The sequence below is a fragment of the Ovis aries genome, chromosome 2, assembly GCF_016772045.2.
Source record: "Ovis aries strain OAR_USU_Benz2616 breed Rambouillet chromosome 2, ARS-UI_Ramb_v3.0, whole genome shotgun sequence".
Taxonomy (NCBI): domain Eukaryota; kingdom Metazoa; phylum Chordata; class Mammalia; order Artiodactyla; family Bovidae; genus Ovis; species Ovis aries.
In genome coordinates this window covers 2,686,497-2,709,502 of record NC_056055.1, presented here as the reverse complement: position 1 = coordinate 2,709,502, position 23,006 = coordinate 2,686,497, and the positions used below count along the sequence as shown (strand labels likewise).

Below are 23,006 nucleotides of genomic sequence, written 5' to 3'. Positions count from 1 at the left end.
GCGGGGCCGGAACGCACTTCAGATTCCCACAGCCGCATGCTGCCAGCACTTAGTGAGGTTTTACAACGCCTGTACTGAAGCATCCTTCCGGGGTCACATTCTAAGTTCAGGCCCCAGCTTTTATCTCTGTGGCTCTCAGCTGATGTTTCCTGCCCCCATGGGCAGGGTCCTCAGAGCAGAAAAAAGGTTCCCTGTCCCGGTGGTAAAGGTAAGAACACCGCTAAGAGAATAAGGTGGCAGGTGCCGGGGTGCCGGGGTGGCAGGGTGATCGGAGAGGGGGTTGGGTCCCACCGTTCCCCCGTCACCTTCCTGATACTTCACTAGAGCAGTGATAGGTCACTCTTCAGAGGGAGCCTTTAAAATGTGAATCAGACACATTAATTATAATTTTAATATAACAAATGTTATTAAAAGCAGCAATTCAAAACCATAAATCTTTCTGAAGGTGCACAGGGTTATAAGGTCAGTTGGCAGTAATGCAGCTATTGCCAGGTAGGAATGAAACGCTGGGGCATGGAGTCAGGGTGGCCTTGCCAGGCCTCACGCTGACCTCCCAGTGGGGAAGACCCTGTCTCCCTCCTCCCCCTCTTCCAGGCCAGAGCCTCCAGAGCTTGAGGAGAGGCGGCGCAGGGGCACCGACAGGCCGCGTTCGTCCCGCCTTCTCAGAAGCCCGGGAGCAGAGCTGGGAGGTTGCTGTGCTCCGGCCAGGCAGGAAGCCAGGGACTGGCTCTCAGTCCCACCCCCGGGGCTGAGCGGGGGCTGGCTTCTCAGCTTCCCTTCCACCCGGCCCCGTCAGGGAGCATCAGTGGCACCAGTGGTGGGGCTGAGATGGGGGCAAGCTGGGCCCAACCAGCCATCCCTGCCTGGACCAGGCTGGGAAGCAGAGGAGTGGGGGCTGCACTGCAGGTGAGGGCCCACCTGAAAGGCACTGCTGGGGCCGGGGTCTGAGGCAAGGGGCATCTGAGCGCTCTCAGCGCCCCCCACCCCGAAAGCCCGCAGATGGGGGGTGGCCTAATGATGGAAAAACCAGCTCCAGGCCTGCAGCTGCCCCCTCACTGTTCATCCCCCTTCGCCTTGCAGCTGGCAGCCTCTAAAACCCAGCCAAGCGGAGGCCGCGGCAGCAATTGGCAAGGCTGGCCCCCATCTGGCGCATCCCTCACCCCAGTCAAGGCACTTCTTTCCAATCAAGTGAGTCAGTTTCTAATGCCTCCGGAAGCAGCAAAAATGAGGGGTCTCCTTCCCCTCCCATTTTTGATCTCCCTCCAGATGGGTCTGAGTTTTAACATCGGTTCTAAGAACTCTGTACTCCACTGACAAAAGGCTTCCCTTTTTTTGAGGAGATGTAATGACTCAGGCCCTTAAAAAAAAATCCCAACCTGCCCCCCCAAAGTGATTGTCAGTTTCAGAGCTAGGCAGGGGGGACGGGAGAAGGTGTGAGTCCCCCTGCTTCCCTCTCAGGCCCAAGCTGGCTCACCGGCCCGAGCTGGACTTTCACATTTCGTCGCAGCACGTGGCGCCCGTAAGAGGGCCCAGGAAAAGCCAAGGGGCCAGGCTGGCACTCAAAGGGATGTGTGGCTGTGTGTGTGGTATGTGGACACATGGAGGCTGGGACCCATGTGTGTGCCTGGAGGTGCGAGTGCGCACACAGATGGAAGCGCTGTGCGTGTGTGCGGGCGCGCGCCCTTGGGCTGTGTTGGGCGGGAGGCAGAGGAGACAGTCCGAGATGTAGCCAGCAGGACACGGCTACCTCTCCTCCTCATGCCTCCCGCCTGCAGGGCCAGGCCCCGCTCCACGGCAACAGAGAGGGAATGTGACCCGAGAAGGGAAAACGGGGTTCTCGGAAGCCAACACCGCAGCCTGCACCCTCTGCCTTCCAAAGCAGAGACCCAGCCTCCTCCTCCTTGGATCCTGAGAGTCGCAGGGTCTCTGCCCCGCAGGCTTCCCAGAGGCGTTCTCCCACCCTCACCACTTCCTCCCGGGACAGGAGGAGGGGTGGGAACGGGGGAGAGGAGCTCCACAAGGCCTCTTCTCACCCACCTTCACCCCATCTTTCTCAAAGACTTTGTTTTCCTGGAGCGGTCCCCGGACGGCTCAGGTGTGAAGGGCGTCCAGAGGAGGGCTGGGTGTGCAGATGCACACACCCGAAAGGGGAAAGGGAGGGGACACACTGGGGACGAAGGCTCAGGCCTCCGCGGAGTCAGGAGGGATGCTAACTCAGAGGGACAGGTGAGCAGCTGGAGGGAACATGTGGAGACAGCCGGCGGGACCGCAGAGACGCAGGCGAGGGGGTGGTGGGCCTGAGGGCCCGGAGCAGGCCGGGACAGCAGAGGCGCAGGCGGGCAGGCGGGGCTCGGCCGGGCCCTCGAGCTGTCTTGCGTCCCTCCCTCCTGCAGCCGGGGGAGGGCCGAGGGGCCTGTGGCTCCCACTGCCTCTCCTTTGGTTTCCGGGACTCCGGGCCTCCTCGGGGGGCTGCTCAGTAAGGGGTGGTCCCTTCCCACTCCACCAGGTACTGCACCTTGCCCTCTGGCGTGACCCTCCGCGCCAGCACCTGGTACTTCTCCCCACAGGCCAGCCGCCCCGCTGCGCCGAAATAGTTGGTGATGGATGACTTGAGGTGGGACAAGGATGAGTCGTCCTCACTGATGCTGTCAAACGTGTGGCTGTCGACGCCCTCGTCCGGCCGCTCAGGGCCCGAGGCCGCCTCCGCGCTGCTGTCCGAGGCGCAGCGTCCGCCGGGCTCGGCTGCCCGGCGCTTGGCCCGCAGCGGCACGTACGCTTTGGCTGCCAGCTTCCTCTTGCGGCTGCCCACCGTCCGTCTGCGGGGAGGGGGCGAGGCGGGGAGGATAGGAATGAGATGCGGTCACCCCCACCAGTCCCGTCCCTGAGCTCCGCCGGCCCCAGGCAGCTCACAGCAGCCCTGAGGAGACCCCAGAGGGGGAGAGGGCCAGCCGGGAGTGGCGGAGCCGGGACCCAAGCCTAGCTGCGTCCATCTCCAGAGCCTCGCTCTTTTATACTGAGCTCAGCGCTGAGTCCAAGAAACAAACGTGTCTCCACCCACCCACCCTCCCAAAAGGGAAGAGGGGAGAGAAAATAAGAGGTACATGTTCACAGACACTTAGAAACCCAGATCCAAAGCGCTAGTAAGAGCCTAAGGAACAGGGGAAGGACATGGACACACAGAGGCGGCAGCAGAGAACGACCCCCAGAGGTATTTGGAGATGACAGGCTTCGGAGGGCATGGCGCTTTTAATCCCCTCCTGCAGGTGCCAGGAGTGCCCTGGATACAGGTGAAGGGGCCTCGGCTGAGAGCTGGCCCGCGCGCTTGGCAGCACCCCTGCCCTTTGCTGCTGAGGACCTGCTGCGGTGAAGCACGAGGTACCCTTTGCGAGGCTTCTGGAGACCTGTCCCCTCTCCCAGTCCTTACACTTTGCAGGAAACCATTTCCCCTCTCTGTCAGGCTCTGCTCCTTCAAGAAAGACCCCCAGCAGACAGACAGTTCAGACAGCCAGGAACCATGGCTGGGGACCTTGCAGGCAGAGGCACAGACATCACAAAATCCTGGCACATGTCGGCCAGACCCCGAGAACGACAGAACCCGGATCTGAAACTGCCCAGCGAGAGGCGTCACACACGCAGCAGCAGGTGAAGAGGGAAGCAGACCCCGACGCCCACACGGACAGGAGCCCAGGGTGAGCCCCTCGTCACAGGTGCGGGTAGGGGTGCCGGCGGCGCTGGGAAGCTCACCTGGAGTCGTACGAGAGGCTGGTGGAAGCGGAGCCAGAGGTGCTGGCGGCATCGGTGGAGTCCACGTCCGAGAAGAAGGTCTGGCCTGAGCTGGCGCTGAGGGGGAGGAGGGGTGAGCCTGCTGCCAGCCCTCAGGGCCCCAAGGCTTTCCCGGGCATCTCTGGCCCCTCTGTCCGGCACCCTTCCTGTCGGCGAAACCCCTTCCCGCCGAGCTGCCCGCCACCACAGTGGCGGGCATACCTCCTCTGCCATCCACTGCCTGCCCACCAAGCCTTCAAAGCCCCAGAGGCCACAGAGGCCTTCCCTGACCACCTCCCTGGTCAGCGACACAACACTGTGACGAGAGACGATAAGGAGCGTTCTGAGTCTCCCAACAGCCAAGCAGCAGCGGCTCAGGGAGGTTAGAGAACTTTGCCAAAGTCACACAGCTGGCAGCTGGCAAGTAGGGCCTGGGGCCCAGGCCTCACTGACCGAAGTCCTTGCCCCCCTCTTCATGCCTACAGGAGAGCCCGAGATGACCTTCAGTATTCAGGAGAATAAAACCCTGGATGCGGTCCCACCCATCGGGGCACCAAGGACGAGGTGCTGTGGGACAGAGGGAGCATCGCCAGCACCTGGGGAGGGGCAGGGGCGGCTCCCCAGAGGACCGTGAATGTGGGGTGACCACAGCAAGTCTGGCTCCAGGTGTGAAGCAGCAGGGAGAGCGGGGCAGGAGGTGTAGGGAGGGCTGGGGTCGGGAGGCTATCCCCAGGAGCCCCTCAGGCCTCCGGGGGTGGGGGGGGTGGGCGTGAGGTGTCAGGCTGAAAGCCCTGATGCAGAAAGACCCTTCAGGCAGCCTTCTGCAGTGCAGAGCCTTTAACTCAGCGACCCCAGGAGAGTGTCCCCATGCTCCAAGGCTCTGTGTGTTGGCCCCTGCAGGGCTGGGGAACAGGGGGCATCCGTCTCCCTGCTCGGTCCTACTCCCGTTTCCAGAGCAGCCCTCTCTGCTGGACCCCTCACTGTTACCTTTTTAAACTCTGGATCTCGTCCAGCGTGAAGTCAAATATGCTGGCCAGGTGGTGATTGGTGCTCCAGGCCGAGGTGAAGTCGCTCTGTGGACACAGGGGGCGTGGTCGGCCGGGAGCAGCAGGCCCCGCCCCCAGCACCCTTCTCCGCGCTGGGCCCCGGGGCCCTCCACTTCCTCTCTCTCCAGTCCTGCCTGGGGAGGCAGGGCACGCCGGGGCTAGTCCTGGCTGGCTCTGTCTCCAGCTGACTGTCCGACCGGCCCATCTGTGGGCTTTGGTTACCTCCACTGCAGAGGTGGGTAACAACCCCTACCGAGTTTGACTCCCAGAGGCATCAGCAGGGCAGAAGGGAATGAGGATTCTGAAAGTCGCTCAGGCGTGTCTGACTCTCTGTGACCCCACGGACTACACATTCCATGGAATTCTCCAGGCCAGAATACTGGCGTGGGTAGCCTTTCCCTTCTCCAGGGGATCTTTCCCAACCCAGGGATCGAACCCAGGTCTCCCACATGGCAGGCGGCTTCTTTACCAGCTGAGGGACGAGGGAAGCCCGAGCATCATGAAAGCGCCTGATAAACGGTCCAGGTGAGATGTGAGGCACTGCTCCTATAACTGCCCACAGCGAGGGCCCCAGTGTGGACGCAAGAGAGCTCCAGAGCCCTGGTTCTGGGCCGGGCTCTGCCACCGCCTGGGGTGTGACCTCAGCAGAGTCACCGCTCTCCGGGGCCTCAGTTTCTCCACCGGGACAGCGGGGCAAGGCTGCAACCCACCCTGGCCCAGCCCCGCTCTGGGTTCTCAGCAGAACTTGGGGAGACAAAGGAGGAGCCCCTCCTTGTGTAACCAGCTGTCAGAGGGACCGGTTTTCTCCTTTCAGGGCGAGTCTCTGGGTCTGGGAGATCCCTAGTGGGAGCGGCCCCTACGTGTGAAAGTGGAGAGAGAGAAAACGAGCAACTAACACTGGGGATAGCGTCTTCCAGCAAAAACTTTGATCTTTTTCTTCTATAAACTCGCCTTTTCTGCTGCTGGAACTCATGAGGCAGCAAACTGTGGAGACAGAAAGAAGAGAGGGCGGCCCGGTCAGAGCCCAAAGGCCCCGGGAGGTGTGGGGTCAGCGCGGGCACAGGCTGTCCTTCCCGGGGAGCCCTGGGGAAGTGGGGGCCGCAGGGGCCGCAGGTGTGGGAGCTTCCAGGAGCTCTGCACCCCCACCCCCAATGCCCCGGAAGGGGGGCTGCTGCTGCTAAGTCACTGCAGTCGTGTCCGACTCTTGGTGACTTCATGGACCGTAGCCCGCCAGGCTCCTCTGTCCATGGGGATTCTCCAGGCAAGAATACTGGAGTGGAGTGGGTTGCCATGCCCTCCTCCAGGGGATCTTTCCCGATCCAGGGATCAAACCCACATTGCTTGTGTCTCTGTGTTGGCAGGCAGGTTCTTTAGCACTAGCACCACCTGGGAAGAAGCCAGGAGCGCTAGGGACCCCTTCCCCACTCTCACTGCCCTTCACCTCGCTGCCTCGGCCCTAAGCCAGCAAGACTGGGTCCCAGCTTCCCCTCCGAGCAAGGCCACCGAGGGGCTGTGGTGGAGGCAGTGGGGCCTGGGTCAGGCCCCAGCCTAGCCACGGACCGGCCCACGAGGGAGCCTCCAGCTGGGACTAACTGGCAGGAGTCCTGCCTTGCTCCCTCGGATGTCACCGCACAGCCGATGGGAGGGGGCTGGCGCTTGAGCGGGGCACAGAGAGCCCAAGGCCGGCCGCGGCCCCGCCCCGGGGTCCCGGGCACTGACCCAGGCTTGCTCTTCCCTCTCCTCCGCAGCTCGGAGGCGGCGCCGTGCTCCGGGGGCGCCAGGCCCTTGTCGGGCAGCAGCTTCCCGGGCGGGTTGGGCGGGACGCGGATGCGCAGGCGGAAGATGCACTTCTTCTTCTTGATCTCCTTGCCGCAGAGGAACCTGGGGGTGGGCAGGGAGAGGAGAAAGCTCTGGAGCCTGTCCGTCCATCCTCCTGGGGAGGAGAGCCAAGTGTTAAACACCTCCCTCTCTGCCTCCCCGGACCCAGCGCTAAAATCCAGAGCAGCCCGTGGAGACACTGAGTCCGCAAGGCCTGCGGGATCGGGAGCTCAGGTGGCTCCTCCCTGTCCTTCCTCATCTGGGCGTGGCGCTCATCTCCCCTTACTTCTCTGCCTCAACCAGCCCCGGAGACTTCTGCCTGCAGGACGGACGGCCTCACTCCGCTCCCAGGGGACCCTTATGGTGGCAACACAGGGTTCCACAGCCCTGGAATCCAGAGAGCTCCTACAGGCAGTGCCCTCACCCTTTCGTGATGGGCTGAGCTGCCTGGGGGCCTCAGAGGGGCCTCGCTGCAGTCTACCCCCAGGAGACTGTCCATGGAGACGGCAGGAGGCCCCGTGCGCTCAAGCGTAGGTAGGGCTGTGTCGGGGCCCCAGAGCAGAAGATAGAAGACAGAGTGGATAACCCTCTCTAGAGAGGCCTGGGGAGGCCTCACAGCAGTCAGGGACCCTGTCTTATTCACTGTGGCCTCAGCACCTACACAGGGCTGACAGTTCAACAGACAGTCGCTGATGGAGCAAATGAATGAAACGGACTGAAGAGCATCTGCGGTGAGGGGTGTGAGCAAAAGCACTAGGGAGGGAAGCAAAGGGTTGAGAGTGGGGGGCACTCAGAGGAAATCACGCACAGGGTCCGTGGTGGAAGGTGTGGGCAGGATCTGATCATACGGGGCCCAGACTGCCGAGGTGAGGAGCTTGGGCACTCCCTGTGGTAGGGACGTGTGTCCCAAGAAGAACTCAACAGTCCAGGTTGGAAGACACGGGCTGGGGACAGTTAGGAGGCTGCAGCCCACCCGAGACGATGACCCATGGCCTCAGGGCCTGGCCCAGAACCCCAGATGGCTAAAGTGGGGGGGGGCAGCCCCCTATGGAGCTGAACCCAGCAGCAAAAAGGGTCAGGCTGCTGGAGTGGTCAGGGGAGGCATCCCAAAGAAGATGAGTGCTCCCTGGATCTTGAAGGATGGGTGATGCAGCCACAGAGAAGCAGAGGGAGGCCCAGATGGGAGCACAGCTGGTACGAAGGTCATGAGGCAGGAGGACGCTGGGAACACTTGGAATGCAGCCCATCGGTTCCCACCCCCACCCGAACCCCACGCCAGCACTCCGTCCTTCCCCGTACGCACCGGCTCTTGTAACTGTTCAGTGCATTGAGGAGATGCGGGCCTCGGTCCGTTACAGGGGTGCTGGTAAGCTACGGGGGAGCAGGACAGTCAGGCCCGGCACGTGGCCTCCGAGAAGGCCTCAGTCCCGTCCCCTCCTTCCCCTCAAGCCCCGGATGCTCTGAGTCCTCCAGGTGAGGACACTGACTTGTTCCATGATCTCAGACAAGTCTTTTCACCTCTCTGACCTCACATCCCCATCTGTAGATGAGGAGAATAACTCCTGTCGTAAATGTATCGAGAGCTTTGAAAATGTCCCTGCCCTTGACCCAATAATGGTGCTTCATGGATCCTATCGTACAGACATGACACACCAACAAAGTATTATATACAAAAAAGCTCACTGCAGCATGTTCCTAATGATGGGGAAATACGAAAAATGTGGGGAAGAAAACTACATGCCCAGCAGGACAGAGACAAGTAAGTAAACCATGGAGAGAGCCAGTGCAGCCGCGGAAAAAGGTGACAAAAACTTTCATGATTCGGACAAGTACTTACGATACAATGTAAGCTGAGAAGGGGACTTGAACTTGTGTATGAGTCTGCTTTATATCCAGGTGTATTTATTTTTTAGATTGTACGCGTAAGTGATGTATTTGTCTTTCTCTGCCTGCCTGACTTCGCTTAGGGCGATATTCCCTGGGTCCATTCCTGTTGCACTGCGCATGGGAATATTTCCATTGTATATTTACACGTCTTCTTACGCCAGTCATCCGCTGGTGGGCACTTGGGTTGTGTCTCGGTCATTGTGGATAGTGCTGCTATGACCACTGGGGCGCACGTATCTTTTAAACTTAAGAGTTTTCATCTTTTCTGAATGTATGCCCAGGAGTGGGATTGCTGGATCGTATGGCAGCTCTATTTTTAGCTTTTAAAGGAACTTCCATGCTGTTTTCCATGGTGGCTGCACCTGTTTCCATTCCCACAAAATTATGGTTGGGCTGCCCAGGTGGCACCAGTGGTGAAGAAGCCTCCTGCCAACGCAGGAGACGTGAGAGTTCGATCCCTGGGTTGGGAATATCCCTTGGAGGGGCGCATGGCAGCCCACTCAAGTATCCTTGCCTGGAGAATCCCATGGACAGAGAAGCCTGGTGGGCTACAGTCCATAGGGTTGCAAAGAGTCAGACACAACCGCACGACTTAGCATGCATGCATGCAAACTTAACGGTTACCAAAGAGGAAAAGGATGTGGGAGGGATAAATTAGGGTACTGGATTAAGAGATACATATTACTATACATAAAACAGATAAGCAACAAGGATTTACTGTGCAGCACAGGGAACTATATTCGATACCCTGTAACAACCTAAAATGGAAAACAATCTGGAAATACATACAAAAATTATAACTGAGTCACTCTGCTGTCTATACCTGAAACTAATACAATATTTTAAATCAACTCTACTTCAATAAAAAACTGCCAATACTGTATAATCTCATGTAAAAAGAAAAACAGACGCAGAAGAAAGAACTGAGCGATGTGTGCCTGTGCGCGTTAGTAACAGATGTCTCTGAGTGGTGTGGTGCAGGCATATGGTTTTAAGTATACGTTCTTATACTTGTTGGTACTTTGAAAATTTTCTACCAGCAACATGTAGGATATTTTTATGTATATAAATCAGAAAAAAAAAAACTTGTTAAAAAAATATCAGCTCTACCTTTTAGGGCTTGACATTAATAATATGTATATCATTAATAAATTATCAAACACTGTAAATGAAGATGTTATTACATGAAAAACTTCTGCCAAGAATAAAGATTACTTAAAAAAAAAAAATCCCCGTTTCATGAAAGGATTTGGGCAGTCGGTGGAGAAGACGCCTCCCTCTAGATACGGTGGAGAGGGTCTGAGGGTGTCACGGAAGGCGGCATGGCCCTATCAGGGAAGTGGTTGGGGAGGCCCTGGCTCAGCTCCAAAGCTGTGCGGTCACCAGCAAGTGGCCCTCCACCTCTGAAATCCTGGAAGTCTCTGGTCTGTTACTTCACTTAGTGACTCCCAGCTCCCGGGACCCCTGGTGAATACCCCTGAGAATTCAGAGTGCTCAGAGTATACTCTGAATATGCTCCTATTCAGAGTACAGCCAGCAGGGGGCAGGCCCACTTCACTTTCCATCCTAGCCAGGCATTTGGAGTGGGTCACTGCAGAGAGGCCTTTTCCAGCCAGACTTGACCCCCAGCTCCCTACGCTGAGTTGGTGAGGCCCTAAGCCACCTACTACCAAAGCCTGGGTCAGGAAGCCCCTTGCAGGGCCCAGGCTCAGAAGCCTGGACTCAGGGATACAGCAGTTCAAAGACTGGACCTTGGTACCCGCTCAGCAGCCCTCACAGGCAGGCAGTGTTCCCGAAGAGCTGTGCTCAGAGACCCAGACCCTGGTTCTGCACTGTGTGACCCCGGGCACAGCCTTCACCCCTCTGGACTCAGGGCACCCCACTGTGGAAAGGATTCTCTCCATCCTCACAGCCCACGGCCGTGCATACCTTGCCAAGCTGCAGGAGCTCCCAGTGATGGTTAACGAAGGCCAGAATCTCCTCAAAGTCGAAGTACTTCTTCTTGCTCTGCACGCCCAGGTTGTAGAGGGCCAGGTGAACCACATCGACCCTGGGCAAGGGTGCACGGAGGTGGGGCCAGCGTGAGGCGGCAGCCTGGGCAGCCAGGGTTTCAACGCCCTGGATCCAGGCTGAAGGGCAGGGGCAAGGCTGGGACCCGGGGGCTGGAGGCAGAATTGTTCCCGGAGGGATGCGGGAGGGGAGAAGCTGAGAGGGGCCAGGAGGGGCCTGGGCCAAGCCCCACCCTCTCACCACCGCAGGGGCAGCCTCTCGATGTACTCTGGGCCCTGGTTGCACACGGAGCACAAGAACAGGTAGAACCTGCGGGGGGTGAAGAGGGGCCCGGTGGTAGGAGGGGCTCTGCGCCCTTGCCCCCCACCTGCCGTTCACGGTCAGCACTGTCTTCATCCCCTCCAAGGAGGGGACAAACATGGGACAGAACAGGGACCAAGAACTGTTCCCCCACCCCTTCCAACCTCTACCTCAAACCTTTCCCAAACAGCACTGCCCTGGACTGTGGCTGAGCTCAGAGGGAGCTGAACAAGGCTGGGCTGCAGGGGCCCCCTCTTCCCCTCTGCCTGAGAGAGACAGAGACACACACACACGTGTGCACACGCACGCACGCACACCTGCTTCAGTCACAAACCACATGAGGCACCAACCAAGACACACACAGTGTCTGGTTTGACACACATACGCCTTCTACTAGCTTAGCCCCCTTGTTAGAGGCCAAAGCAAGTCATCCACCCCCGCTGTGGCTCCTCCAACAATCCTGGGCAGGGGTGGGGCAGGCCTGTGTCCCTCCCGCTTCCCAGACCCTTCAAGAGACTGGGGCTTGGGGAAGGCAGGCCTTTGTCTAAGGTCCCCTGCAAGTCAGTGGAGTCGGGGGATGTGGTTCAGCCGGTCCCTCTGCTGGGAAGACCTCCCAACCCTGAGCAGCCTCCGTAGACAGGAGGCTACGCTGTCCCGGAGCCCAGGGTTCTGAGGTCTGGCAGGCAATCTGAAGGAGTTGCTGCAGCTTCTGCCCCCGGCCCCCACCACAACCCCGAGGCTGAGTCGGACCAGACAAGCACCTACCGGTCACCGAACATCATGGGCTCATTGAGACACTGGGTGCAGGCCTCGTGGAACCACTGTCTGCAGCGGTAACACTGCAGCATCCGCAGGTACCACCTGGAGAGCCAGAGGAGCCAGGGTCAGCCAGGCCCGCACTCCCCGCCAGGAATCGGCCTCAGCAACCTTCCCCAACACCAACTTGCCTCCCAGTAGGGGAAAGGGAAGGGAACTCAGTTACCAAGCCCCGGGCTGTGCCGGGGACGCCCGAGCAGCAGGACATAACATGGTATCATTTGCTCTCACCAAGTGGTCAAACACGGGCCTCTGTTCCCGTTTTACAGATAGCTTGTTCGAGGTTGCTCAGGAGGCAAGGGGTGGAGAGTGACTCAGAGCCTAGCCTCCTGACTTCAGAGCCCATGCTCTTTGTTACACACTGGAGCCCCCTTCTCGGGTCTGTGCCCCACACATTGCTTCCCAAACACCACTGATGGGGAAAGGTTTGCTCAGGCCATTTCATGGGAAAATAAAGGCTCCTGTGAGGCCCTCACGTGAGGCTGTATCCCTACTGTTACAATCATTTAACAACTACTCACTGAATAAGAATGAAAACCAAAAAAGGTATTTTCTTAATTAACAATGCTCAGTTCACACCTTGACAGGTGTGGTCCATGGACCACCTGCATCAGAATCACCTGGAGTCTAGGTTAAAATGCAGAAGATTCCTGGACCTGATCCAGGTCTACTCAGTCTTTGGGGCAGCTCCTGGGAGATGCATATTTGACAATCACCCGAGCAACTCTGCCCAGTAAGCATCAAGAACCACCGCCTCAGTGCTGCAAAGGTCTAAGTATGTCTCCACATACTTCCAAAGGCCCCAAATCACCCAGCTAGGTTGTAAGCATGGCCTTCAGACCCCCAGGGCTTGTCCAGAACTGGGGGCTGAGACTCAGGACTCAGGGTGCCCTGTGGGCTGTTCCCTGCGAGCAGAGGTTCCATCTCTCACTCCTGTGGTTCCTCCCACAAGGCTGGTGCAGTCAGCCCAAGGGAACAGGCTCAATCGCCCATGGCTATACGCAGGCCCAGGCCACAAGGAAGAATCAAAGGCGCCTGTTCAATAGTTAGGGTGAGAACCCCCTCCAAAGCATTCTCAAACATGCCCAATCCCTGCCTGCACACCTCCAGGGAAAAGGACCTTCATCTCTCACCAGCAACCTGTTTCACTGCTTCTGATGACGGAAAGGTTTATCCAAACGTCCATGCACCAACAGTAAGAGCTCACATTTATTAAGTGCTTGCCAAGTGCCAGGCGCTGTGTGAGCCTTTACACGAATGATCTAAATCACGCTCTACTCACAACCGGCAAGCCACGGGGGCAGCTACCACGAGAACAGAGCTCAGGGACAGCACAGCTGTAAGGGGCTGGGAGAATGTGGGCACTCGGGAGCAGGCTGTTAACACTGTTCGACACTTCCTTCTCTTCCATGGAGGCCGGAGAAAACCTCCACCCTAGCGCCTCCCCCCTCCCCTCCCCCTAGGGCTAGCCTCCGGCTCTCCAGCCTCAGCCTGTGGGAGGCTACGAGCTCCTCTCGGGGGTCTGGCTACCCCAGGCAGCCGCGCCCCTGCCTCCCTGAAGCCCCGCCCACCGGGGAAGACCACGCCCACCGGGGAGGCCCCGCCCCGCCCTGCGGCCTTACTCTCCCGGCCCGCCGCAGTAGCAGTAGCATTGCTGCTGGTTGGTGCGGTGGGGGGAGTCCCACTCGAGCTCCTCGGGCTGGTAGGACAGCACCATCTTCACGGCCTGCAGCGTCCTGGCGATGGCGCCCTTCTTCAGCGCGCCGCCTTTCTGCGGGGAGATGAGGGCCCGAGTCACCCGCCCGGGGTCCGAGTTGGGCCACACGTGGATCCCCATCAAGACTATCAAGGCTAATGCTGGACCATGTGGGACAAGCGTTTCCAGTGTAGTCAGAAACGCACGGATCCTCTTCCCACCGATCTCAGATCCATGCTCTCTCTATCCCCGAGGGTCTGCATTTTCAATAGTATTAACAGGAATAAGCAGAACAATAAAAGTCACAACAGCCTAACTTCGACAGTGGGCGCTTAGCGGACTTTTCTGTTACTAGCAAAGCGCTATTTGTTGGGGGCCTCCTACACCTGACACCAAGCCTGTATCCATTTAGCAGCGGAGGAAACAGGCTCAGGGAGGCTAAGGAACCGGGCCAAGGGCATACAGCCGGTAAGTGGCAGCCGCTGTCTGCCTCCAAAGCCAGGCGCTGTGACCAGGAGTCAGGCCTGAGTCCAGAGAGTCTCTGGGCTTCCAGACTGGAGGGAGCGGGGCGGGCAAGGTGGGAATGGAGGGCTCACCCGCACAGCCAGCGCGAAGATGCAGCGTCGGCAGAACCAAGGTGTGAGCAGGGGCCGGTCGGCACTGCCCGCTATGGGGATGTGGCACTGCTGGTGGTAACCTAGGAGCCGGGCAAAGGAGGGTGGTGAGTGCCCACCAGGGAGCAGCGGCCCCAGGTTGGGGAGGGCGGCAGCGAGTGCTGGGAGCCGTGTGCCTGCCAGCTGCCAGGGTACTTACTGGTTGGCACAGCAGCCAAGCTGGGGTCCAAGCAGGCCACTCAAAGCCAGCATGGGCCCAGTGCGGGAAGCATGCAAGGTCTGACTTCAGCCTCTGTGCTCCATCTCTGTTACCCATCCTCTCCACCCCTCGGAGCTCCAAAGCGCCTAACTTCTCTCACTTTGTAGAAGCCCCAGCTCTCCCCCAGGATCACCTCCCTGGGCCCCTATTCCCAGAGACTGGCCCCCTTGTCACTCTGCCCCGCCAAGAGAAAGAGGCCGCCAGCTGAGGCCCTGGGGATCGAGGATCGGGCGCAGAGCGGTCCCAAGCCAGAGGGGCCCCAGGTCTGGCCGCACTCACCCAGGCCGCACTTCCCACAGATGAGGATCTCGTTCAGGGGCCCCGACGTCTTCCCCAGGCAAATGTTGCACTTCGGCTCCTCCCCCGGCACACCGGCTGGAAGAAAGGGGCCCTGCGTGGTCAGCTTGGGTTCATGGGAATGACCGCTCCTGTGAATGACCCACGGTCTTAAGACCACAGTCCAGGCGCCGTGCCTCTGGGTCTCAGCGTTGGGCCCCAGAGGCCGACTCACTGAGCCTCTCCAACCACTCTGAGCTGCCTGTGACCAGCACCCCATTCTAAAGATGGGGAAAACTGAGGCTCAGAGCGGTTAAGTCCCTTGCTCAGCTAGAAACCAGGAGAAGGGGGATTCAAATCCACCGCTGTTTGACATCAACTTGTTTGATTTTCGTTTTGTTTTGGGCACACCTCAAGGCATGTAGGATCTTAGTTCCCCGGCCAAGGATTGAACCTACGTCCCCTGCATTAGAGACCCAGAGTGTTAACCACTGGACCACTAGGGAAGTCCCAAATAACTTTTTTTTTTTTTAGTATTTATTTATTTGGATATGCAGGGTCTTAGTTTCAGCATGAAGGATCTTTTAATACTCACTGTGGCAAGGGTTATTTTTTAGCTGAGGCATGTCAGATCCAGTTCCCCAACCAGGGGTTGAACCTGCGCCCCCTGCATTGGGAGCACAGAGTCTTAGCCACTGGGCCACCAGAGCAGTCCCCCAGATCATCGTTCTTTTGACAACAGCGTGCTGCCTCTCCTGCTTAATTTAGCTTGGTTTGTTACAGTTGTTTATGTTAAATAACTTTTAACCATTTATTATGGCATAATAAAATGTTATAACGAAACTCTGTGTTATCAACAGTCACGAATTCACAGCCAGTCTTGTTTTGACTATATTCCCACCCTCTACCCCTCCTGTTTTATTGTGAATCAAGCCCCAAATAGCCAATCATTTTCCATAAATATTTCAGTAGGCATCTCTGAAAGATTACTACTCTCTTAAAGAAAAAGAAAAAAGAACTAGTGCCTCCATGGAACCCAAATATTAAAAATAATTTCTTAATATCATCAACAAATTCAGCGTTCACATTTCTAATTGTCTCCATGGTCCATGACAATTTTAAGTTTGTTCAATCGTTTTAAATCTACAGGTTCCATCTCTCTTTTTTTTTTATCTTTGAAGTTTGATGTTGAAGAATAAACATGCGTTTATGTGTGTGAAGGTCATGTGTGTTTCAGTCTCATTAGGCTTCCCTGGCGGAGAAGGCGATGGCCCCCCACTCCAGTGCTCTTGCCTGGAAACTCCCATGGACGGAGGAGCCTGGTGGGCTGCAGTCCATGGGGTCGCTAAGAGTCGGACACGACTGAGCGACTTCACTTTCACTTTTCACTTTCATGCACTGGAGAAGGAAATGGCAACCCACTCCAGTGTTCTTGCCTGGAGAATCCCAGGGACGGGGAAGCCTGGTGGGCTGCCATCTATGGGGTTGCACACAGTCGGACACGACCGAAGTGACTTAGCAGCAGCAGCAGCAGGCTTCCCTGGTGGTTCAGTGGGTAAAGCGTCTGCCTACAATGCGGAAGACTCGGGTTCGATCCCTGCGTCAGGAAGATCCCCTGGAGAAGGAAATGGCAACCCACTCTAGTACTCTTGCCTGGAAAATCCCATGGACTGAGAAGCCTGGTAGGCTACAGTCCATGGGGTCGCAAAGAGTCAGACACCACTGAGGGACTTTCCTTTCCCTCAGCAGACGGAAAGTTCGGTAAGGACAGAAAAGGTATCTGTTCACCTGTGTCCCCAGGACCTCTGGTCGGTGTGGCACATCACACATGTTCAAAACATGTTTGTTGAATAAACAGTCTCTTGCCTCTTATTCCTGAATATGACCCCAGGAAAATAAAGCACTTACTTAAAAAATGAAAAGTTTGAATCTCAGAAATTCATGTAAAATCACATTCATATGATTAGAAAAGGAAATAAAAATAGGTTGGCTTATTATAGTACTTGTGTTACTTTCCATTCCTTTACTACTCATTAGATACTAAATGACCGTCTGCCAGTTGACAGCAGTTATATTTCTTAAGAGTACCAAGAGCACCGTGGTCTCAGCAAGTCTCCACTGGCTTAATGAAGCCATGGCTTAGGACCCGCAGAAGGCTCAGCCTTGTGCCCCCATCCTGGGTGAAAGCAGAGGGCCCCTGTCCTCCGTGAGGAGCAGTGATCTGGGAGCCACGCAGCTCCTCCGCTGAGCACTGCAGCACCTTCTTGGTGCCTGGCACACAGCGGGCCTTCCATTCACGGTTTGCTAAGGTGAACTGTCTTTCCTCATCAGCTGGCTGCTTCTGCTTTCGATAAGAAGGTAGCCCAGGAGAGGAGACCCTCATTGCTTTGGATCTTGAAACAGTACATTTAGGGTGAGAAGAGCCTGGAGAAGCATCAGCCTGCATTAGCCACAACATCTTGGAGAAGAAGGCAGCCTGGAAACTCTTCTAACTGGCTGGGTCCTGTGGTCTCTGCTTGGCAAGCTCCTGATATCATCTGTTATGGTAACAGATTCTTTAGAAACTGACTCCCTGCAACTCAACAGCACTGGTGGTGGTGTAGTTGCTAAGTCGTGTCCGACTCCGAGACCCCATGGACTGCAGCCCGCCAGGCCCCTCTGTCCATGGGATTTCCCAGGCAAGAACACCGGAGCGGGTTGCCATTCCCTTCTCCAGGGGACCATCCTGACCCAGGGATCAAACGCGTGTGGCCAGTGTCTCCTGCATTGCAAATGGATTCCTTACTGCTGAGCCATCAGGGAAGCCTGGTACAAGGACCAGGTCTTGTTTAAGGCCAGCTCCAAAACCTGCCTCTTCCTCACAGACCACCACGTCAGTCCTCCTGTTAGAGCGTAAATGGCAAAAAGGTCTGTTCTCACATGGTAACTCACTGGGAGCGGCTGCCTGGCGCTCCATGTTGAAAATGAGTGTTGTGATTGATCAGTGATGTCTGTCATGCACATGGCAGGGGAACATGCTGGCAAGAATGCCCCCAGTTTGTCATCTCTGTAAGACAGTGTCAGCCCTCTGAGGGCAGGGGTGAAACCCAACCCAGATCCCTTTCAGCCCTGGAAACGGGCCCAGCTCCATCCTGCTACGTCATCATCACGCTGCCTCCAGGCTTGGTGGGTCTCTCCCCCACAGAGATAGCTGCCTCCTAGTTTTTTAACATGCTGATAGAGGACACTGTGCTTACACCGAAAGGTTTCAATTCCGATTGCCTGGGCCCCTTCTGTTCCTAGCCCCAGAGGGACCCAGAGCTTTGGGCAGCCGGGAAATACACACAGGCCTGGGACCCAACCCTGCTCTCCCACCCCTCCTCAAGCTGCCTTCTCCATCCACCTGCCTCCTGCATGAGGGATGAATGCTAAAGAGGGTGACAGGTGTCATAAATGAGTTCTCATATAAATGTACAACTGGTAATCTCCAAGGACACGGCCAGATGCTGGAAGTTAAGAGACAGAAGGAGAGAAGGAAGAAAATGGAGGCAGGAGAGGAGAGTGGACCAGGGTGGGGTAGGGGTGAGGGGTCACAGGATACTCACCATGCTGTATGTCCTTCCATAAGACCCAGTATTTGGAATTATCTTCAAAAGTTACGAGGCAGCTCTGCTTAGAACTGCTGACCTGGAGCAGAGAGAGGGAGGAGCAGGGTGAGACAGTAGGTGGGGAAAAGCCACTGGAACACCGTCTTCCTCTCCCATCTCTGCCCCCACAGGGCACAGAGATCAGACTCCCTCCTTGTGCTCCAAGAATCCGCCTGCAATGCAGGAGACCTGGGTTCGATCCCTGGGTTGGGAAGAGCCCCTGGAGGAGGGCATGGCAACCCACTCCAGTATTCTGGCCTAGAGAATTCTATGGACTGGAATAGTCCATGGGGTCACAAAGAGTCACTCTGTGCTCCAAAAAGTAGAGCCAGGCCAGAAGGAGAATGGCGGTCCTGAAGGCTGTGCACGCCCACTCCCTGGAGTTGGGCATCGAGGTGCTCGGTGACGGCAACTTGGTGGGAATACCGAGGCCAAACGATCTCTCCAGCCTGATTTTGTTTTGTTTTGTCGGCTCACAGAGCACTTGTCTAAAGATGTCCTTAGGTGCCCTAAGGATGGCACCTGCTTTTGCAGGCTCTGCCTCCTTCCACTTTCAGCTTTGGAGCAGGAGGGCGCAGCAGGAATCTGACAGCAATCTCCCATCCTCCAGCCCTGGTCTGAGGCTGGGACCAGGGATGAGCAGAGAGATGCTAAGCCTGGGGAACTGGGGCCAGGGAGGAAGGGTTTACCCTCTTGATCTTCCCAAGATAATACAGTCCATCTGTCCACCGGCACAGCACATACTGGCCCTCCGTCAGCTTGGACATCAGGTCTTTGAAGTTGCTCTTGGCTTTTGCCAGGGACCCCTTGTTAGGGAGGTGGCTGTTGGCACCATAGGAGTCCCGAGTCCCTGGGTCCAGAGCTCGATTCTCCATCAGCTTCCACTGACACTGGAAGAGAAGGAACAGGATTCTTACTCCTTCCTTCAGGAGAGAGGGGAGGAAGGAAAGCAGCAACCATTCATGTAACCTGTGTGGTGCCAGATGCTTTTATCATCTCACTGGATGTTACTCCCATTTTACTGGATGTTATTCCCATTTTACAGGTCAGGAAACTAAAGTCTGGCAAGGGCAAGTGGCTCTGGGTTCAGAGGCAGAGCCATGGTCCTTAACCAGGTGAGCCGATTCTATACTCTGCATTTGCCCCACCCCTACCACGCAGCCTTGTACAGAGAACAACTCTTTCAACCAACCACAGAGCAAAATCCTCCTGCCCAGGTGTGTGTATGGGGGGGATCTGAACCATACCCCTTGGCTTTGGAGCCAGAGGTTTTATCCCTAAAGCAAACATACCCCGTGTTTTCTGAGTGGAGGGCCTTCTCCAGGAGAGCAGTGGGAGGTTTTCAGACCCCTGCTCCCTCTCCTGAGAGCTATGGAGAAAACTCACCTAGAAAGGAAAACTGATGGCTTATGAACTGGTATAGACTTGGCCATCTGTGTCTTCTGTAATCTCCTTTGCTGTTCTCAGTTATGGGATGATTTAACGGAAACCAATTCTGGGACATTTAAACTCACTTATGCTTTTACTCAGATGCAAATTGGCTCCAAGCAGTGAAGTCATCGCCATGCCAACCTCTCTACATCTGTCTCTCACCATCCTATGAAACCTACTGCTCCTGGTGCTTTCCCACTTCCTGCTAACAGTACTACTCTGGTCCCCAGAACAACCCAGCATCTTTGACTTCTCCAACCTATGAGTTGCCACAAGCAGCCAACTTCAAGCACAGTGATTTCTGGCTTCCTCTTGTCCATCTCCCTGGCCTGGTCTGAGTTCAAGCCTCATCTTGCCTGGGCCATTGATTTATTCATTCAATAACTGTTTCATGCTCACTCAGCTGCTGGGCACCTGGGACGCAGAATGGTACCACCTAGGCACAGCGCTAAACAGGCCACTCCCTGTCTTCCTGCCTCCCCACCAGACTCCTCTCCAGGGCCAACAATTTCCCATCTTCTTCTTCTCCCAGAAACCTCCTGTGGTTCCCCAAAGCCTTCAGTGGCATTCAAAGTCCCCCACCCCAAGGCCCTCTCCTCCTCAATCTGGGCTCACCTGGCTCCAGGCGGCTCCACACACTCTCCACTAAGCACAGCCCCCTCTGTTCCCTGCACCCACTGTTCCAGTCCCCTCCTCTGTCCAGGCGCTGGGCACCTGGTGTTATGATTACCTGTAGATTACAGGGAGACAGTCGTGTGTGTGTTTCCGTGTGAGTGCGTGTGTGCTCCTGTGAGGCGGTGTTTGATGTCTACAGCTCTGTGGCGGCGAGTAAAGGAAACGGAGCACATGCGTGTGCATGTCAAGGGCCCCGGGGCACGCAGGGCATTGCTGGGGTCTTCACTCTCCAGATGGTGGCGCGGCCGCATCCTCTTCCCTCCCCCCGCCCAACTCCTCCCTCCTCTCCAGGGCACAGCGCACAGGCGCCGGGCAGGGTGTGCGGTCCAAATCTCTGCCTTCTCCCTGCCACCTGGCTGCCGAGCGCTGCAAGGTCCTGCCCCGCCGGGCCTGGCCCGGGCCCGCGGCAGGTTCACAAACTGACACTTCCTCCCCCGCCGCGCCGTTGGGAGCAGGCCCAGTCGCCGCACCCCCCTCCCTGACCGGGCGGGGGCCCTCGGGTGGCGGGCCCCCCCTCCACCCGCGCCTTCATCCTCCCGGAGCGGGCCCCCGCGGGCTGTGATTGGCTGATTCAAACCCATCTGCAAAGAAATGCCTGTTTGCGGGTTCTCGTCGGCGTCCAGTTCAAATCCGCGGCCCCCGGAGCGCGGGGCCGGGCGGGGGCAGGAAGCAAGGATGATTCATGCGCCGGGGCCTCTCCCAGGGCGGCCGTTGGCTTTTTAAAAAGGGTGTTCGGGAGGGGAAAACGCTTGCAGAAGGACCCCCCTTCGGGTTCAAGCGCTCCGATCTTCAATCGCTCCGACGCCAGGCCTCCCCCCATCCCCATCCTGCTGCAGCCTGACTTCGGACGTGAGCAAAATCCCAAACGGCCCCATCGGTCTCCAGGCCCGTCCCCCCACCAAACAGGAAAAGTAAAGATTTGGGGCACGGGAACAGCGACCTGTCACACACGCCACCCCCCCCCCCAGAGGCTCGGGAACCCGGGCGGGGCTCCCGCCGCCCCGCAGACACCGTGCGCCCCTCTCCACCACCCCGCGCCCCCGCCCCCGGCGAGCATCTCCCCAGGACTCCAAACCCCCTCCCGGCCCCGAGGCGTTTGCCCCGCCAAAGTCCAGGGAAACTTCCAAAAGAGGGATGACTGCGGCGAGAGGCGAGAGCGGCGAGGAGTCCCCGGCCCGGGCCGGCCGCCTGCAGCGCTGAACTCACCGCGAGGCTGCGTGTCCGCCGGTCCCACTTGGAGTCTGGCCACCAGGCGCATCGGCGGCGGAGGCGGCTGCGCTCGGCCCGCGGCTGCCCGGCCGAGTGTCCGCCCGTGGGGCCGGGGTCGGGGTCTCGGCGGGGGCGGGGCGGGGCGGGGGCGCCGGGGGGAGGAGGGGGGCCGGAGCAGGAGGAGGGAGGGGCCCGGGCGCTCAGGAAGGGGCCCCCCGGGCGCGGGGCGCCATCTTTTTCGCGTTTTCCCGCGAATTATTGACGTCCCGCTTATGTAATTAGCGGGGGCCGCGCCGGCCTCGCCATTGGAGCCCGCGGTCGCGGGGCCCCGCCGCGCCGCCCGCCCGCCCCCGCCCCCGGGCCGCCCCCGCGCCGCGCCCCGGCCCGCGCCCCCGCGCCCGCGGGCGCGCATCCCCCGCCACCGCGCGCCCGGCGCAGACACGCGGCGCGGGCGCACACGGGCGCGGGGCCCCGGCACGGCCCCTCGGCGGCGGCGCGCGCGCGGCGCCCGGGCCGGCGCACACTTGTCGAGGAAACCCGGCTCTGCGCGCCGGGCGCAGACGTCAGCTGGCGGGGACACACAGCGGGGAGGTGCGGGGGCGCAGGGACGCGCTGCCCGGACAGACCTGGAACAACCCAAAGGGGACTAGCACAACAGAAACACACACGCGTCCTGCGCTTGCAGCGGAGACGGCCTGCGTAGAGACACGGCGCGGGGCACAAACGCAAGCTGAGCACTCAGGATCTACAGGACAGAGCACACATTAACACAGACACGCAAGAGTGTACACAGCGCAGACACACAGCAAAACAGGCGCATAAAGCAGACAGGCACAGCGCCACAACACAGTAACACGCCAGAGGAAGAGGACACCAACAACAGATCGCACACAAAGCCAAGCGGAGAAACACAACACAGAGATACAGTTGGAAACACCCCGCGACACACGCACACACAAACACAACATTCAAATAAGTGGCGCCCGGTGAAAGCATACGGAGTCAGAGGAATAGCGGATTGAGGCTGGGGGCACGGCTCCAGTCATGATCGGCCCTGGCCCTGGGGAGGATGGGCAGAAATGTCCGCGTCCGGACTCACTCTCTGGGGAGTGGGCCTTGGGGTACTGTCTCTCTGGCTGGCTGGGTCTACCCTTGTTATGCGTAAGGCAGAGATTGCCAGCTCCACGGGGCGTGGGACCCTGAGCAAAGCATTTCAACTCAAACTTCAATCTCCTCTAGAGTTGTTGGGAAGGTTGGGGTTAATGTATGCAAAGCCCTCAGCGGCCAGTGGGTGTGCAATAAGTGATAATTGTAACTTTGTCAAGAAATCATGTACTCACCGAGTGCCCCCCCCTCCTCCCGCAGCAGTGAGACTAGAACTGGGGGCAGCGGGACTCACCGTCTCAAGGGGGAGCCAGGGGTTGGCCCAGGCAGCAACAGCAGGGATATAAACAGGAGGGGCATGGTGTGTAGAGCTGGACGCGGAATCGGTGGAGTCCTGGCTTCAAGTCCAGCTCCGTCTCTGAGCGGAAGGGAGATGCTGGGTGAGCTAGTGCCCTGGTAAACCACCTTCCCTGTCTG

The 23,006-nt window shown here is 58.0% G+C and overlaps 1 protein-coding gene and 1 long non-coding RNA gene across 8 annotated transcripts; one reads left to right on the top strand and one right to left on the bottom strand.

Moving 5' to 3' along the window:
* Window positions 1-368: 368 nt before the first annotated feature.
* On the bottom strand, window positions 369-23,006 carry PHF19 (PHD finger protein 19). Of its 7 annotated transcripts, none has more exons than XM_027964057.3 (16): window positions 20,272-21,500; window positions 19,403-19,496; window positions 18,800-19,000; window positions 18,069-18,150; window positions 14,488-14,583; window positions 13,932-14,032; window positions 13,262-13,410; window positions 11,589-11,684; window positions 10,764-10,832; window positions 10,443-10,563; window positions 7,930-7,997; window positions 6,528-6,689; window positions 5,705-5,792; window positions 4,750-4,835; window positions 3,745-3,840; window positions 369-2,816 (listed from the first exon to the last, which is right to left on the bottom strand). In XM_027964057.3, exons 3-16 carry the CDS (start codon window positions 18,983-18,985, stop codon window positions 2,474-2,476), a joined length of 1,743 nt encoding a protein of 580 aa, XP_027819858.1. In that variant the 5' UTR covers window positions 18,986-19,000; window positions 19,403-19,496; window positions 20,272-21,500; the 3' UTR covers window positions 369-2,473. The 7 variants fall into 7 exon arrangements, with proteins under 7 accessions (XP_027819858.1, XP_042098715.1, XP_042098716.1 ...); XM_042242781.2 differs by having other exon boundaries at window positions 21,423-21,500; XM_042242782.2 differs by lacking the exon at window positions 20,272-21,500 and adding an exon at window positions 20,157-20,175.
* On the top strand, window positions 2,700-9,742 carry LOC132659277 (uncharacterized). Its single transcript, XR_009599502.1, has 2 exons — window positions 2,700-3,375; window positions 3,458-9,742. It is a non-coding gene; the product is annotated as an uncharacterized LOC132659277 (long non-coding RNA).